Source organism: Cherax quadricarinatus, chromosome 60 (genome assembly GCF_038502225.1).
Source record: "Cherax quadricarinatus isolate ZL_2023a chromosome 60, ASM3850222v1, whole genome shotgun sequence".
NCBI classification, from domain to species: domain Eukaryota; kingdom Metazoa; phylum Arthropoda; class Malacostraca; order Decapoda; family Parastacidae; genus Cherax; species Cherax quadricarinatus.
The window spans coordinates 18,776,678-18,796,221 of record NC_091351.1 but is presented as its reverse complement, the minus strand read 5'-3'; the positions used below and the strand labels follow the sequence as shown (position 1 = coordinate 18,796,221).

Sequence of the window (19,544 nt, the reverse complement as noted above, 5' to 3'; positions counted from 1 at the left end):
TACGCGGGGTAAGCGTGGCTTGGGGGAGTCACGTGGAGTCAGCATGGTGTGGAGGCTGGCGTCGGAGATGCTGTGTATTTAAGCTAAGTTTGTAGTTGTGTACTCCTTTTGTTTAGCTAACTCAAGCCATAGGCTCTTCTATGGCTTACCTGTATGCCCACCTGGGCTCTGACATGGTCAGGGTGCTGTGGGTTGAGTGAGGAAATAAGAAATGGGGTTGGTATTGGAGTAGTGACGACCTGGCGCTGACTAGGCCGAGTGTTATGGTTACTGGACCGCTAGCTGCCTGTTTCTTGTGTACCGTCATTTGGGCGTTTAGGATAAAAGATAGATGAAGGTGTTTCTAGAGTGTGTATATAGTTTTATGTTGAATAAATAGATATATTTTCCTAACTAGGATTTTTGCCTAACCCTCTGTTAACCAACCCATTGAAGTACAAATACTGGTTTAGCACTTTCTGTTTAGACTGGGATAGCCCTGGGTGGCCTGTTTATGCTTGCCCTTAGACAAGGCTCTAGCCCCCAGCAATCCCACCTTTCTGCGTAACAGCATGTGAGAAACAGAGCTCTCTGGAAAGATATTTTGTGTGACAGGGGTCCAGTAACTCTCAAGCTGGTCCTAGTAGCATTAAAAAACCAAGAAGGGAGGTAACCCCACCAAGGGACTTGGTACCTAAAGTCTTTATGGAAGGGGATTCCCCTTCCAAACAATAGGAAACATGAATCTCCCCTGCTGCTGGCACATCACTCATCAACAACTCCACAATAAAGGTAAGTGGCATTTAATTATTTATTTTGCATGTACCATTCGTTTCTGTGTAGGGAAATGTATATTTCATGTAAAAAAAAAAAATGATTTTTAATATTTTTAGGTGTCTGGAATGGATTAACTGGATTTCCATTATTTCTTATGGGGAAAATAAATTCGGTTAAAGGCTAGCTCTCTGGAACGGATTAAAGGCGTTAACCAAGGGTCCATTGTAATGGAAATCAAATTAATCTGTTCAAGACACCCGAAAGTATGAAAAAATTTTTTTTTACCATATGAAATATATATTTTCCTACACACAAAAAGAAGGATACATGCACAATATATATTGTGCATGTACTTGTGTACTAAATGAAGAATAAATGACACTTACCTTTATTGAAGATGTGGTGATGAGTGATGAGACACTGTGTCCTGGGAGCACCTTTTCCTCCTGAGTAATGTAGGTCCTGTTTGGGATTTTCTTCCAGAACAGGCCTCATTACACTGTGTATGCCACTACGGTTCTTAAATCTCTCAAACCAACCTTTGCTGGCCTTAAATTCACCAATATGAGCACTAGTTACAGGCATTTTTTCCTGTTCACCCGGATGTTAGTCAACTAGTGTGGGTCGCATCCTGGGGGACAAGATTAAGGACCCCAATGGAAATAAGTTAGACAGTCCTTGATGAGACACTGACTTTCTTGGGTTATCCTGGGTGGCTAACCCTCTGGGGTTAATTGTTTCTCGGTATTCTCGATAAGCCATACCAACAACAGTCTCTCCACATCTTCAAGTAATACAGCTGACCGTGGTGCAGCAGCAGCTGACCATGGCACGATAGCATTTCGATAGTATTTCTCGCCCTTTTTACCACAGGGATGGCACTAGAAGCTTTCTTTGGGCCCATGGTTGCTTATTTAGCAGTTACAAGCACTAAAAACACTGGAAAAACACAAAATTTATCGAATGTATGTGTGCAACTGTCTGCCCTGACTTGTAAACAATGTCACACTAGCTCAACTGAGGCACTCGGGCCAGACAGACCAGACGGCCGCGTTCGGGACAAATGATGTAAGTCGAGTTTTTCAACGTAGGTTGGGGTCAAATTTTTACGCTGACAAACATCGTAAATCGGTTTTGTCGTAGGTTGAGGCCATCGTAAGTCGGGTCCACTGTATATATAAAACATGAAAGAACTTTAAAACAATTAGACAGTCAGGTGGAGGAGCCGTATGGCAAGTTTTGGCCATAATTTGAAACGTCTGTAGTAACAGAATGCCATAAGGCGAAACATTGTAAAGTGGGAGGCTACTGTACTTTTTTTTTTCAACAAGTCGGCCATCTCCCACCGAGGCAGGGTGACCCAAAAAGAAAGAAAATCCCCAAAAAGAAAATACTTTCATCATCATTCAAAACTTTCACCTCACTCATATATAATCACTGTTTTTGCAGAGGCACCCAGATACAACAGTTTAGAAGCATATATAAAGATATACAGTGGACCCCCGCCTTACGATCAGCTCCCAACTCGACCAATTATGTAAGTGTATTTTTGTAAGTGCTTTTGTACGTGTATTTTTGGGGGTCTGAAACGGACTAATCTAATTCACAATATTCCTTATGGGAACAAATTCAGTCTCTAATGGCACCCGAACAGACTTCTGGAATGAAATAATATCGTAAGGCGGGGGTCCACTGTATAACATATCCCTCCAAACTGCTAATATCCCAAACCCCTCCTTTAAAGTGCAGGCATTGTACTTCCCATTTCAAGTACTCAAGTCCGGATATATAAAAATAACAGGTTTCCCTGAATCCCTTCACTAAATACAGCGGTACCTCGGCATACGAATTTAATTCGTTCCAGAAGGCTGTTCAAGTGCTGATACTGAACGGATTTGTTCCCGTAAGGAATAATGTAAATCAGATTAATCAGTTGCAGACCCCCAAAAATACACTTACAAAAGCACTTACATCAAGACATTTATATAATTGTTCACGTTTTGAGCTGTTTGTATCCTGAGGTACTACTGTATTACCTTGCTCACACTCCAACAGCTCATCAGGTCCCAAAAACCGTTCGTCTCCATTAACTCCTATCTAACACGCTCATGCACGCTTACTGAAAGCCCAAGCCCCTCACCCACAAAACCTCCTTTACGCCCTCCCTCCAACCTTTTCGAGGACAGCCCCTACCCCGCCTTCCTTTCCCTACAGATTTATACGCTCTACATGTTATTCTACTTTGGTCCATTCTCTCTAAATGACCAAACCACCTCAACAACCCCTCTTCAGCCCTCTAATACTTTTATTAACTCCACACCTTCTCCTAATTTCCATACTCTGAATTTTCTGCATAATATTTACACCATACATTGCCCTTGGGTGATGAATGTTGCAGTGAGGAGAAGGCTGGAGGCCATGGATATGTCATGTCTGAGGGCAATGTGTGGTGTGAATATAATGCACAGAATTTGTAGTTTGGAAGTTAGGAGGAGGTGCAGGATTGCCAAAACTGATGTCCAGAGGGCTGAGGAAGGGTTGTTGAGGTGGTTCGGACATGTAAAGAGAATGGAACGAAACAGAATGGCTTCGAGAGTGTATGAATCTGTAGCGGAGGGAAGGCAGGGTAGGGGTCAGCCTAGGAAAGGTTGGAGGGAGGGGGTAAAGGAGGTTTTGTGTGCATGGGGCTCGGACTTCCAGCAAGCATGCGTGAGCGTACTTGAAGAGAGTGAATGGAGACAAGCAGTTTTTAATACTTGACGTGCTGTTGGAGTGTGAGCAAAGTAACATTTATGAAGGGATTTAGGGAAACCGGCAGGCCGAACTTGAGTCCTGGAGATGGGAAGTACAGAGCCTGCACTCTGAAGGAGGGGTGTTAATGTTGCAGTTTTATAAACTATAGTGTAAAGCACCCCTCTGGCAAGACAGTGATGGAATGAATGATGATGAAAGTTTTTCTTTTTCGGGACACCCTGCCTTGGTGGGTATCGGCCAATGTGTTAATAAAAATAAAAACATTGCCCTTAGACACGACATCTCCACTGCCTCAAACTGCCTCCTCGCTGCAGCATTTACAACCCAAGCTTCACACCCATATAAGAGTGTTGGTACTACCATACTTTCTTTGCCTCCATAGATAACGTTTTTTGTCTCCACATATACCTCAACGCACCACTCGCCTTTTTCCCTTCGTCAATTCTATGGTTAAACTCATCCTTCATAAACCCATCTCCTGACACAACTCCCAAATATCTAAAAACAAACATTCACTTCTTCCATACTCCCCTCTCTCCAATGTGATATCCAATTTTTCTTTATCTAAATCATTTGATACCCTCATTACCTTACTCTTATCTATGTTATCTGCAGTTGGAGGTATCCATGGTAAGGCAGCAGCAAGATTTACCTGTTATTTTGTGTGTTTACATGACAGAAAGAAAAGAGACTAACAATCCTGCCAGAGTGAAAACAGTTAACCCTTAACCCTTTCAGGATTGAGAGGTCCTCTCCTAAACTTGTTCTCAGGGTCGAAAATTTTTCAGAAAAAAAAATTATTTTTCGTACGAAAAGATGGAGAATCTTTTCCCGATCATAATGACACCAAAAGTTTGAAATTTGATGGAAAACTTATGGAATTATGCTCTCACGAGGATAGCGGTCTCGACGATGTTTATGCATCCGCGATTTTGCCCACTTTGAGCCCTATTTTCGGCCAATTCCAGTGTACTAGTCGATAAAAATCATAACTATTTCACTAGAACTCCATTTTTTTCTGTCAAATGAGTACAAGAAACCACCTAATTACCAATTTCAACTATCCAATAAAGTGGTCACAAACTAGCAATTTTGCCAATTTCACACAAATTTCAAAAGATGCCAATATCCAAATAGGGTCCAGAATAAACAAGACAGACATTCCTGGCAGTAAAATAACATTTCCTCTGTTCATTAGTCACGTCCCCAGGCCCCTCTTACATTTCTTTTGCTTTCCACTTTGAATTTTTATTCTCACAAAATATAGAAGATTTACCGTTATACAGACTACTGCATTAGTGTAGAATTTATTATATTTATTTATTATCACACCGGCCGATTCCCACCAAGGCAGGGTGGCCCGAAAAAGAAAAACTTTCACCATCATTCACTCCATCACTGTCTTGCCAGAAGGGTGCTTTACACTACAGTTTTTAAAACTGCAACATTAACACCCCTCCTTCAGAGTGCAGGCACTGTACTTCCCATCTCCAGAACTCAAGTCCGGCCTGCCGGTTTCCCTGAATCCCTTCATAAATGTTACTTTGCTCACACTCCAACAGCACGTCAAGTATTAAAAACCATTTGTCTCCATTCACTCCTATCAAACACGCTCACGCATGCCTGCTGGAAGTCCAAGCCCCTCGCACACAAAACCTCCTTTACCCCCTCCCTCCAACCCTTCCTAGGCCGACCCCTACCCCGCCTTCCTTCCACTACAGACTGATACACTCTTGAAGTCATTCTGTTTCGCTCCATTCTCTCTACATGTCCGAACCACCTCAACAACCCTTCCTCAGCCCTCTGGACAACAGTTTTGGTAATCCCGCACCTCCTCCTAACTTCCAAACTACGAATTCTCTGCATTATATTCACACCACACATTGCCCTCAGACATGACATCTCCACTGCCTCCAGCCTTCTCCTCGCTGCAACATTCATCACCCACGCTTCACACCCATATAAGAGCGTTGGTAAAACTATACTCTCATACATTCCCCTCTTTGCCTCCAAGGACAAAGTTCTTTGTCTCCACAGACTCCTAAGTGCACCACTCACTCTTTTTCCCTCATCAATTCTATGATTCACCTCATCTTTCATAGACCCATCCGCTGACACGTCCACTCCCAAATATCTGAATACGTTCACCTCCTCCATACTCTCTCCCTCCAATCTGATATTCAATCTTTCATCACCTAATCTTTTTGTTATCCTCATAACCTTACTCTTTCCTGTATTCACCTTTAATTTTCTTCTTTTGCACACCCTACCAAATTCATCCACCAATCTCTGCAACTTCTCTTCAGAATCTCCCAAGAGCACAGTGTCATCAGCAAAGAGCAGCTGTGACAACTCCCACTTTGTGTGTGATTCTTTATCTTTTAACTCCACGCCTCTTGCCAAGACCCTCGCATTTACTTCTCTTACAACCCCATCTATAAATATATTAAACAACCACGGTGACATCACACATCCTTGTCTAAGGCCTACTTTTACTGGGAAAAAAATTTCCCTCTTTCCTACATACTCTAACTTGAGCCTCACTATCCTCGTAAAAACTCTTCACTGCTTTCAGTAACCTACCTCCTACACCATACACTTGCAACATCTGCCACATTGCCCCCCTATCCACCCTGTCATACGCCTTTTCCAAATCCATAAATGCCACAAAGACCTCTTTAGCCTTATCTAAATACTGTTCACTTATATGTTTCACTGTAAACACCTGGTCCACACACCCCCTACCTTTCCTAAAGCCTCCTTGTTCATCTGCTATCCTATTCTCCGTCTTACTCTTAATTCTTTCAATTTTAACTCTACCATACACTTTACCAGGTACACTCAACAGACTTATCCCCCTATAATTTTTGCACTCTCTTTTATCCCCTTTGCCTTTATACAAAGGAACTATGCATGCTCTCTGCCAATCCCTAGGTACCTTACCCTCTTCCATACATTTATTAAATAATTGCACCAACCACTCCAAAACTATATCCCCACCTGCTTTTAACATTTCTATCTTTATCCCATCAATCCCGGCTGCCTTACCCCCTTTCATTTTACCTACTGCCTCACGAACTTCCCCCACACTCACAACTGGCTCTTCCTCACTCCTACAAGATGTTATTCCTCCTTGCCCTATACACGAAATCACAGCTTCCCTATCTTCATCAACATTTAACAATTCCTCAAAATATTCCTTCCATCTTCCCAATACCTCTAACTCTCCATTTAATAACTCTCCTCTCCTATTTTTAACTGACAAATCAATTTGTTCTCTAGGCTTTCTTAACTTGTTAATCTCACTCCAAAACTTTTTCTTATTTTCAACAAAATTTGTTGAAATGGTATAAATAATATCAGTGCACTTGGTGAAAAAATATTAGACTCACCAGATGAAGTGTATTGGATGCGTGGAATGATTTGTTTATTTTTGAACTTTGACAAAAATCAAACATTTTTGCTACTTTGAGCTCAATTTCAAGGTACTTTTCATAGTGAAACCAATCAAAATCATCTCAATTCCTGCAATATGTCTTCCATTCTATAAAATAAGACCAGGAAAACTAAACTACAACCATAAATATCATACGAAAATACAGTGCAAAGTCTCTGTTTTAAACAAAAAACACGGTCAACGTTTTTTTTTTCTCATTACGCACTGTGTGCTGCAGGATTTTTTTTATACTGTGCACAGTGACCACATAGTCCCATTCTTTCATATGTAGGCCTACCAGCTTTCTCTCACTAGATTTGAAGGCGCTAGAATTTACGCGTACTAGCACGTCAATAACCCTGGTGCATAAGCCGTACTAGTACGTCGGAAACCCTGAAAATGTTAAACTGTCCAAACGTAGATCTACATTCACTCGCGTAGTGCTCCAAATGTAGATCTACATTTTTTCTTACACAAGAAAGCATGTAAACTCAAACGTAGATCTACGTTCGGACAGTTTAAGGATTAAAAAGCTCCTGTTTCACACTCCCACAATCTACCAGCCTACTACGTATACTGAGAAAAGACAGGTGAATTCTTTGACCTATACCAAGACAACAGTGTCTATAGTACAGCATCTGCTAACTGGTTTGGGAGCATTACCACACAATTTAATCTCAGAGCTGTGGAATGGAAATATTACAGAACTAAGAAATGTTAAATATACCTGAAAGAAAAGGTAAGTGTGTACCATACTGAACATAGGAAAAAGTGCATAATATTAAAGCCATTTAAAAATATACCTGAAAGAAAAGTCATGTTCATAATATTTAAGTCATATTGCTGAAAGAAAAGTTAAGTGTATAATGAACATAGATCATCATCTTTCAACACACCTACCATATCCCACCAAGGCAGGGTGGCCCAAAAAGAAAAATGAAAGTAATTAAAAAATTAATACAGAAGAAGGGGTTGCTAGCCCCTTGCTCCCAGCAATTTTGTTGCCTCTTACGAACAGTTAAAATGTTCGTGAAATGAAAATAAAAATGACCAGCAATCCTGCGAGATTACTGTACTTATTCAGCACTCTGAAAAACTTATAACTTACTAATGTAAGACAAAATTAAACTAAAATTATCCAGGCAATTATTCAGGCAATAAATAAATCATAAAGAATTCTGATATTAAACCCCATTAATTTCTTAATACTAAAAGATAACTAAACTTACACATGTCCAAGACCCTCAATACAAATACTAACTCAGCCTCAAAACTCATCTTGGAATACTAAAATAAAATACACAAGCATAAAAAAAAATTGTAACAATAAGTAGTTCCTTCACTGCAAGCAACTAGAGTTGTTTTTTGGGATATACAATATAATTATGAATTCTCTGAATTTTTTTTAATGCATCAAGTAATGTGACCTAAAAAGAGAGTAAATATCCAAGATTAATTGTTTTCTAGCTATTCTCAAGTATAAATTATTTCCAAATTCTTCTTCTTTCAACACACCAGCCACATCCCACCGAGGCAGGGTGGTCGAAAAAAAAAACAAAGGTTTCTCTTTTTAACTTTAGTAATGTATACAAGAGAATGGGTTACTAGCCCCTTGCTCCTGGCATTTTAGTCACCTCTTATGACACACATGGCTTACGGAGGAAGAATTCTGTTCCACTTCCCCATAGAGACAAGAGGGAATAAAGAATATGAACTAGTAAGAATAAGAAAACTCAAAGGGGTGTATATATATATGCTTGTACATGCATATGTTACTAAATAAAAAAAAAAACTTTCGTTTTTCTTATTGGGCCACCCTGCCTTGGTGGGATATGGCCAGTTTGTTGAAAAAACAAAACAAAAAAAAAAAAACATGCACGTATAGTGTGACCTAAGTGTAAGTAGAAGTTGCAAGAGACACCTGAAATCTTTCATGTTTATGAGACAGAAAAAAGACACCAGCACTCCTACCATCATGTAAAACAATTACAGGCTTCCATTTTACACTAACTTGGTAGGACGGTAGTGCCTCCCTGGGCAGTTGCTGTCTACCAACCTAGATTATTTCCAAATATGTATAAAAAACTTAATTCATGCAGTAATAATCCTGCCATTTATAAAACACATTACAGTGGGACCTCAAATTTCGAATGTATCGCTTATCGAACTCTTCGAAAATAGAACCCTTATTTCGAACCAACTTTGTCCCTATTATCGAACTCGCCCCTATTTTCAAGCTGCTGGGTACCAGACCTGTCCGGCAGCCCACTATGTCTGCCTCCCCATGCAGGCACCATTAGCCAATCTGGTTTTGTTGATGCTTAAGTGAACATTAACCTGCGCTCTCATTCAAACATTTTATGATTATTTCACTGTGTTTAGTGCTTGTGGGACTGTGAAATATGCTAAAATGGGCCCAAAGAAACTTGCTAGCAGTACCCCTGTGATAAAGAAAGTGAGAAACACCATAGATGTGAAGAAGGAAATAATAAAGAAGTGGAATGATGTTCAAGTGGAATGATGTCCAAATGTTTGTAGAGAAGTACTACCCTGAGCAAGCTGAAACAAGCCATCTTTGCAACAAGTTCAGTGACAGAACCATGTCCCATTTTAGGGAAATCTTAAAGAGGCACCAGAAACATAGGACTGTGGACAGTTACTTTGTGAGACAGGGGTCCAGTGACTCTCAAGCTGATCCTAGTGGCATTAAAAGACAGAAGGGAAGTATCCCCAGAGAGGGCTTTGATACCTGAAGTCCTCATGGAGGGGGATTCTCCTTCTAATCACTAACCTCAACTCCCTCTCTCCTCCTTCCCATCTTCCAGATGCCATCACCAATCTTCAATAAAGGTAAGTAAAATGTTATTTTATATATTTATTTAAATTTATTAATACATAATTGAACACTATTTGTTGTGTGTATGTAAAACTATAATTTATCTCTATAAACTATTTTTTTTTGTGAACATTTTTGGGTTTCTGGAATGGATTAATTTTATTTCCATTATTTCATATGGGAAATATTGCTTCACTTTTCAGACTTTTGGAATTTAGAACTCCTGGAATGGATTAAGTTCAATATTTGAGGTTCCACTGTACATCAATTTGTCTTTATAATGTGTACAGTCACATCTCCATAACTTGTGAAGCTAGCGCTAGGTACTAATTTCATCACAAAAAAAATATTATCTCTTCTCAATGATAGAAATTTGTTCTGTAATATTAACCCTGCATAAGTTTTAATTTTAATCCAAACCTTATTTTTAAATCAACTAAATAACAAAAAGGCACAATACCGTAACCTCAACAATACACAAATAACCCGCACATAGAAGAGAGGAGCTTATCACGATGTTTCAGTCCAACTTGGACCATTTACAAAATCACACTAACAAAAAGGAGAGGAGGGAGTATATATAGGCCAGCAGACAGGAACAGGACAAGAGAGGTAGTAGGAAACGAAGAAAAGGAGTGGTAGACGTAGTAGTAGTGGAGTCACCCTGCCTTGGTGGAATATGGCCGGTTTGTTGAAAAAAAAAAAAAAAAAAAAATTATATATATATATATATATATATGGTGTGAATATAATGCAGAGAATTCGTAGTTTGGAAGTTAGGAGGAGGTGCGGGATTACCAAAACTGTTGTCCAGAGGGCTGAGGAAGGGTTGTTGAGGTGGTTCGGACATGTAGAGAGAATGGAGCGAAACAGAATGACTTCAAGAGTGTATCAGTCTGTAGTGGAAGGAAGGCGGGGTAGGGGTCGGCCTAGGAAGGGTTGGAGGGAGGGGGTAAAGGAGGTTTTGTGTGCGAGGGGCTTGGACTTCCAGCAGGCATGTGTGAGCGTGTTTGATAGGAGTGAATGGAGACAAATGGTTTTTAATACTTGACGTGCTGTTGGAGTGTGAGCAAAGTAACATTTATGAAGGGATTCAGGGAAACCGGCAGGCCGGACTTGAGTCCTGGAGATGGGAAGTACAGTGCCTGCACTCTGAAGGAGGGGTGTTAATGTTGCAGTTTAAAAACTGTAGTGTAAAGCACCCTTCTGGCAAGACAGTGATGGAGTGAATGATGGTGAAAGTTTTTCTTTTTCGGGCCACCCTGCCTTGGTGGGAATCGGCCGGTGTGATAATAATAAAAAAAAAAAATATATATATATATATATATAACAGAGGCAGTAATTTCATGCACTGGTCAGGGAGGTATACCATCTTTTAGGAGTGAAGAAGAGCAGAATGTAAGTGTGGGGGAGGTACGTGAGGCATTACGTAAAATGAAAGGGGGTAAAGCAGCTGGAACTGATGGGATCATGACAGAAATGTTAAAAGCAAGGGGGGATATAGTGTTGGAGTGGTTGGTACTTTTGTTTAATAAATGTATGAAAGAGGGGAAGGTACCTAGGGATTGGCAGAGAGCATGTATAGTCCCTTTATATAAAGGGAAAGGAGACAAAAGAGACTGTAAAAATTATAGAGGAATAAGCTTACTGAGTATACCAGGAAAAGTGCACGGTAGGGTTATAATTGAAAGAATTAGAGGTAAGACAGAATGTAGGATTGCGGATGAGCAAGGAGGTTTTAGAGTGGGTAGGGGATGTGTAGATCAGGTGCTTACATTGAAGCATATATGTGAACAGTATTTAGATAAAGATAGGGAAGTTTTTATTGCATTTATGGATTTAGAAAAGGCATATGATAGAGTGGATAGAGGAGCAATGTGGCAGATGTTGCAAGTATATGGAATAGGTGGTAAGTTATTAAATGCTGTAAAGAGTTTTTATGAGGATAGTGAGGCTCAGGTTAGGGTGTGTAGAAGAGAGGGAGACTACTTCCCGGTAAAAGTAGGTCTTAGACAGGGATGTGTAATGTCACCATGGTTGTTTAATATATTTATAGATGGGGTTGTTAAGGAAGTAAATGCTAGGGTGTTTGGGAGAGGGGTGGGATTAAATTATGGGGAATCAAATTCAAAATGGGAATTGACACAGTTACTTTTTGCTGATGATACTGTGCTTATGGGAGATTCTAAAGAAAAATTGCAAAGGTTAGTGGATGAGTTTGGGAATGTGTGTAAAGGTAGAAAGTTGAAAGTGAACATAGAAAAGAGTAAGGTGATGAGGGTGTCAAATGATTTAGATAAAGAAAAATTGGATATCAAATTGGGGAGGAGGAGTATGGAAGAAGTGAATGTTTTCAGATACTTGGGAGTTGACGTGTTGGCGGATGGATTTATGAAGGATGAGGTTAATCATAGAATTGATGAGGGAAAAAAGGTGAGTGGTGCGTTGAGGTATATGTGGAGTCAAAAAACGTTATCTATGGAGGCAAAGAAGGGAATGTATGAAAGTATAGTAGTACCAACACTCTTATATGGGTGTGAAGCTTGGGTGGTAAATGCAGCAGCGAGGAGACGGTTGGAGGCAGTGGAGATGTCCTGTTTAAGGGCAATGTGTGGTGTAAATATTATGCAGAAAATTCGGAGTGTGGAAATTAGGAGAAGGTGTGGAGTTAATAAAAGTATTAGTCAGAGGGCAGAAGAGGGGTTGTTGAGGTGGTTTGGTCATTTAGAGAGAATGGATCAAAGTAGAATGACATAGAAAGCATATAAATCTATAGGGGAAGGAAGGCGGGGTAGGGGTCGTCCTCGAAAGGGTTGGAGAGAGGGGGTAAAGGAGGTTTTGTGGGTAAGGGGCTTGGACTTCCAGCAAGCGTGCGTGAGCGTGTTAGATAGGAGTGAATGGAGACGAATGGTACTTGGGACCTGACGATCTGTTGGAGTGTGAGCAGGGTAATATTTAGTGAAGGGATTCAGGGAAACCGGTTATTTTCATATAGTCGGACTTGAGTCCTGGAAATGGGAAGTACAATGCCTGCACTTTAAAGGAGGGGTTTGGGATATTGGCAGTTTGGAGGGATATGTTGTGTATCTTTATATGTGTATGCTTCTAGACTGTTGTATTCTGAGCACCTCTGCAAAAACAGTGATAATGTGCGAGTGTGGTGAAAGTGTTGAATGATGATGAAAGTATTTTCTTTTTGGGGATTTTCTTTCTTTTTTGGGTCACCCTGCCTCGGTGGGAGACGGCCAACTTGTTGAAGAAAAAAAAAAAAAAAAAAAAAAAAAAAAAAAAAAAAAAAAAAAAAAAATTATATATATATATATATATATATATATATTTTTTTTTTTTTTTTTTTTTTTTTTTTTCAACAAGTCGGCCGTCTCCCACCGAGGCAGGGTGACCCAAAAAAGAAAGAAAATCCCCAAAAAGAAAATACTTTCATCATCATTCAACACTTTCACCACACTCGCACATTATCACTGTTTTTGCAGAGGTGCTCAGAATACAACAGTCTAGAAGCATAAACATATAAAGATACACAACATATCCCTCCAAACTGCCAATATCCCAAACCCCTCCTTTAAAGTGCAGGCATTGTACTTCCCATTTCCAGGACTCAAGTCCGACTATATGAAAATAACCGGTTTCCCTGAATCCCTTCACTAAATATTACCCTGCTCACACTCCAACAGATCGTCAGGTCCCAAGTACCATTCGTCTCCATTCACTCCTATCTAACACGCTCACGCACGCTTGCTGGAAGTCCAAGCCCCTTACCCACAAAACCTCCTTTACCCCCTCTCTCCAACCCTTTCGAGGACGACCCCTACCCCGCCTTCCTTCCCCTATAGATTTATATGCTTTCCATGTCATTCTACTGTGATCCATTCTCTCTAAATGACCAAACCACCTCAACAACCCCTCTTCTGCCCTCTGACTAATACTTTTATTAACTCCACACCTTCTCCTAATTTCCACACTCCGAATTTTCTGCATAATATTTACACCACACATTGCCCTTAAACAGGACATCTCCGCTGCCTCCAACCGTCTCCTCGCTGCTGCATTTACCACCCAAGCTTCACACCCATATAAGAGTGTTGGTACTACTATACTTTCATACATTCCCTTCTTTGCCTCCATAGATATCGTTTTTTGACTCCACATATACCTCAACGCACCACTCACCTTTTTTCCCTCATCAATTCTATGATTAACCTCATCCTTCATAAATCCATCCGCCGACACGTCAACTCCCAAGTATCTGAAAACATTCACTTCTTCCATACTCCTCCTCCCCAATTTGATATCCAATTTTTCTTTATCTAAATCATTTGACACCCTCATCACCTTACTCTTTTCTATGTTCACTTTCAACTTTCTACCTTTACACACATTCCCAAACTCATCCACTAACCTTTGCAATTTTTCTTTAGAATCTCCCATAAGCACAGTATCATCAGCAAAAAGTAACTGTGTCAATTCCCATTTTGAATTTGATTCCCCATAATTTAATCCCACCCCTCTCCCAAACACCCTAGCAATTACTTCCTTTACAACCCCATCTATAAATATATTAAACAACCATGGTGACATTACACATCCCTGTCTAAGACCTACTTTTACCGGGAAGTAGTCTCCCTCTCTTCTACACACCCTAACCTGAGCCTCACTATCCTCATAAAAACTCTTTACAGCATTTAATAACTTACCACCTATTCCATATACTTGCAACATCTGCCACATTGCTCCTCTATCCACTCTATCATATGCCTTTTCTAAATCCATAAATGCAATAAAAACTTCCCTATCTTTATCTAAATACTGTTCACATATATGCTTCAATGTAAACACCTGATCTACACATCCCCTACCCACTCTAAAACCTCCTTGCTCATCCGCAATCCTACATTCTGTCTTACCTCTAATTCTTTCAATTATAACCCTACCGTACACTTTTCCTGGTATACTCAGTAAGCTTATTCCTCTATAATTTTTACAGTCTCTTTTGTCCCCTTTCCCTTTATATAAAGGGACTATACATGCTCTCTGCCAATCCCTAGGTACCTTCCCCTCTTTCATACATTTATTAAACAAAAGTACCAACCACTCCAACACTATATCCCCCCCTGCTTTTAACATTTCTGTCATGATCCCATCAGTTCCAGCTGCTTTACCCCCTTTCATTTTACGTAATGCCTCACGTACCTCCCCCACACTTACATTCTGCTCTTCTTCACTCCTAAAAGATGGTATACCTCCCTGACCAGTGCATGAAATTACTGCCTCTGTTTCTTCCTTAACATTTAAAAGTTCCTCAAAATATTCTCGCCATCTACCCAATACCTCCATCTCCCCATCTACTAACTCCCCTACTCTGTTTTTAACTGACAAATCCATATTTTCCCTAGGCTTTCTTAACTTGTTTAACTCACTCCAAAATTTTTTCTTATTTTCATTAAAATTTCTTGACAGTGCCTCTCCCACTCTATCATCTGCTCTCCTTTTGCACTCTCTCACCACTCTCTTTACCTTTCTTTTACTCTCCATATATATATATATATATACACTATATATATATATATATATATATATATATATATATATATATATATATATATATATATATATATATATATATATATATATATATATATATATATATATATATATATATATATATATATATATATATATATATATATATATATATATATATACACACACACACACACACACACACACACACACACACACACACACACACACACACACACACACACACACACACACACACACACACACACACACACACATACAGTGCTTGATCAAGAGTATAACTGCATTCTAGTCCTCTGAAATACATTCCAAAAATATGCCACATTGTACTGCTATAAATGTGGTCATAACTAATATTTTTTTTTATTCCATGAATGTTCTTCTTCTTCTTTCAACGTACCAGCCGTATCCCACTGAGGTGGGGTGGCCCAAAAGAAAAAACTGAAGTTTCTCCTTTTAAATTTAGTAATATATACAGGAGAAGGGGTTACTAGCCCCTTGCTCCCGGCATTTTAGTCGCCTCTTACGACACGCATGGCTTACAGAGGAAGAATTCTGTTCCACTTCCCCATGGAGATAAGAGGAAATAAACAAGAACAAGAATTAGAAAGAAAATAGAAGAAAACCCAGAGGGGTGTGTATATATATGCTTGTACATGTATGTTTAGTGTGACCTAAGTGTAAGTAGAAGTAGCAAGACTTACCTGTAATCTTGCATATTTATGAGACAGACAAAAGACACCAGCAATCCTACCATCATGTAAAACAATTACAGGCTTTCGTTTTACACTCACTTGGCAGGACGGTAGTACCTCCCTGGGCGGTTGCTGTCTACCAACCTACTACCTAGGTTCCATGAATGTATTTATATCAAATTTCTAACTCCAAACCTGTAACCCATTTTCAGTGAGCTTTAGCTATAGGTTAAACATGTACGTATTATAACCTGATGCTCATAATGATGGACTTATTTCAATGTACTGATTCAGATTACAAGCCAATATTCAGAAAAATGTGATGCAGTTTAATAAGAATATTAATTTAAAGACCAGTACATTTAAAGTTTAAAACCTGCAAAAGCTTGATACAATGCTATATTCAAAATTTCCACAGGAAAGAGTATGTGCCCCTGTGTCCTGTCTGAGACAGGTCCTGAATTTACACATCAGATTTATAAGATATCAAGACAATATTAAACAATTTTACAGCAAGTGTATAGGAAAAAAAAAACATTATGACTCGTATATAATTTCAATGAGATTAGTATCATGCAAAGCCATTTAACATTTGTAATATGCATGGTTAATCAATTTTGAATAAATATCTAAATCACTACAAAATTTTTCACTTCCATATGTGGAGTCCTGAATAAATTTTGACAGAATAGAATGACTTAGTCTCCCACAAAATCCTTCCACTTTGATATCCAATTACTGTACTTTTATTCTTAAAAAATCTTAGCTTACCTCCATTAAGCATTGGATGTATATCAAGAGGTAATATATGGTTTCTTTCTTCTGATGCTGAGAGGGAACTTGGAGAGCCTGGTGGAGACACACTCAGTATACCCGGAGAATATCCTGGAGTTGGTGTTGTAGAATAGTTGGAGGGTTGAAACAAAGGTGGAGTGTCTGCTCGCTCTATTCTAGATATATCTTGTCTTACATCAGCAGGACGTTCTTCAACTCTCTGAGGTGGCGGGGAGTCTGGAGGACTATTATTTGCTCCAGGATTGGTGCCTGGGGTTGGGGAAGGACTTAGACTAGAACTAGGACTGGGACAGGGACTTGTGTTAAGGTTTGAGCTAGGGCTTTGGTTAGGACTCTTATTAATTCTTTGCATGGTAAAGTCTTGAGGTAGAGGACCACGTCTGCGCTTATTCGGCCGGCCTACTGCAGACTGGGTTTCAGCTGGTCGCTTGGAGCCACGGCCTCCAGTACCAGCTCCTCCACTTGTACCCATAAGATCAACATCTGCCTCATCAACCATCATGGACATCTTCTGTGAAAAAGAGATATATAAAAGAAGGCATTCCATTTATACATAAATCTAAGTGACTACACCTACCATCCGACTTACGGCCTGCTCGACATACGACCATTTGACTTATGACCGTGTTTGTATGCCAAATTTATGGGAAATTAACAACTGTTTGTGTTGTACACAGTGTTTATCCTAAACCTTACAGTATAAAATACAGTATTAACAGCATAAAAAGTAAAATAAAAAATGAAATGCCAAAATAAAACAAAATAAAGTCATTACAAAAATGTGATGTTGATATTCAGTAGTAAGGTTCAGCTTACGTCCATTTCGACTTACGACCGGTTGGTCGGAACCGAACTCAGCCGTAAGTTGGATTATACCTGTATTTATCTGTATCTGCAACTGAGATTACCTACTGGTAGCTACAGGAACAGAGATATGCTCACTGTAATTACCTATTAATAATGAATGGAACAAAATAGAATGACTTCAAGAATGTATAAATATGTAGTGGAGGGAACGCAGGGTAGGGGTTGGCCTAGGAAAGGTTGGAGGGAGGGGGTAAAGGAGTTTTTGTGTGTGAGGGTCTTGGACTTCCAGCAAACGTACGTACGTACGTGTGTGTGTGTGTGTGTGTGTGTGTGTGTGTGTGTGTGTGTGTGTGTGTGTGTGTGTGTGTGTGTGTGTGTGTGTGTGTGTGTGTGTGTGTGTGTGTGTGTGTGTGTGTGTGTGTGTGTGTGTGTGTGTGTGTGTGTGTGTGTGTGTGTGTGTTTGTTTGTTTGTTTTAGATAGGAGCGAATGGAGACAAATGGTTTTTAGGACTTGCTGTTGGAGTATGAGCAAGGTGACATTTATAAAGGAAGTCAAGGAAACCAGCAGGCCTGACTTGAGTCCTGGAGATGAGAAGTACAGTGTCTGCACTCTGAAGGAGAGGTATTAATGTTGCAGCTTTATAACTGTAGTGTAAGCATGCCTCTGGCAAGACAGTGATGGAATGAATGATTAAAGTTTTTCTTTTTCAGGTCACCTTGCCTTGGTGGGAGACGGCCGATGTTTTAAAACTTGCTATATGGCAAATGGTCTTTCTAATATGGCGTGCCCCACCCAGTTTGCTTACATTCTCCATGAGCATCTCCCTCTATCACGTCTGGAAATTTTCCAAAATTTCAAGTGTTTTAAAGTTATTGCATATTTTATGTATACTCTGATAATTATACTTATGTGTACCTGTACCTAAATACACTTACACACTGCTGGTGTGCAGGTACACATTAAAATCACTACGAGTCTCTCTACTTTTGATGCTATATAATATCGTATATTATGTTAATGTCGTATATTACGTTAATATAGACATTTCCATTAATCCATCTATGATATTTCTTTTTAAATTATATAATAAAAATGCTACATAACATATAAACATGATACATACACCCACAGCATAAAAATTGACACAAATATGAGATTTGTTTACCAAGCGGTTTGTAGGAGAGTCGGAAGAATTACATTTTCTCTAGTCAAACACCAGTAACTGGTGTCTGACTATAGAAAATGTAATTCTTCTGACACTCCTACAAACTGCTTGGTAAACAAATCTCATATTTATGTCAATTTTTACAATGTGGGTAGAAAAACATTCCTTTCACTCTACGTATAGCTATTCACAATTCTTGTGGGTTTAGCGCTTCTTTTTATTATGATAATAATAATAATAATTTGTAATAATAATAACTTATAATAATAATAATTTATAATAATAATCATAACTTGTCAGAGCATTATTCCTTCTAAAAACGATGTTACATGAGAATGGAAGTACTGGTCTTTATTTATTTTACTGTATCACTGTGGAGACAACTTGTACACAATGTAAGGTATCAACCATAACCAGATATGTTTGTTTACATAGTACTCTGCGGCTGTCATCTTACTCGTTCTCAATCTCACTTATTCGTTTTTATCTCGCCTCTTACCCAACATTAAGACTACAAATATTTTAAGGTAAGTAATGAGTGTACTGTATATGCATTTTATTACTCTAGGGCACTTTAACCCTTAAACGGTCCAAACGTATATATACTTTCACCCACCCAGCGCCCCGAATATTTTGAGAAAAAAAAAATATTTTTTTTTATAGGAAAAGAATATGTGGTACCCAGGCATCCCCAATTTTTTTCCATATGGCACACGCTGAGTGCGCACACCCATTTTCTC

At 39.3% G+C, this 19,544-nt stretch overlaps 1 protein-coding gene across 5 annotated transcripts in view; it reads right to left on the bottom strand.

Annotated features, from left to right (window-relative positions):
* IntS6 (integrator complex subunit 6) overlaps positions 1-19,544 on the bottom strand; it is a 438,513-nt gene that overhangs the window by 19,246 nt on the left and 399,723 nt on the right. For 4 of the 5 annotated variants that reach the window (XM_070097997.1, XM_070098000.1, XM_070097999.1 and 1 more), the window contains one exon: positions 16,808-17,342. In XM_070097997.1, coding sequence (XP_069954098.1) covers positions 16,808-17,342 — 535 coding nt within the window. The remainder of the gene's footprint in view (positions 1-16,807; positions 17,343-19,544) is intronic. The other variant, XM_070097998.1, reaches the window with a different exon arrangement.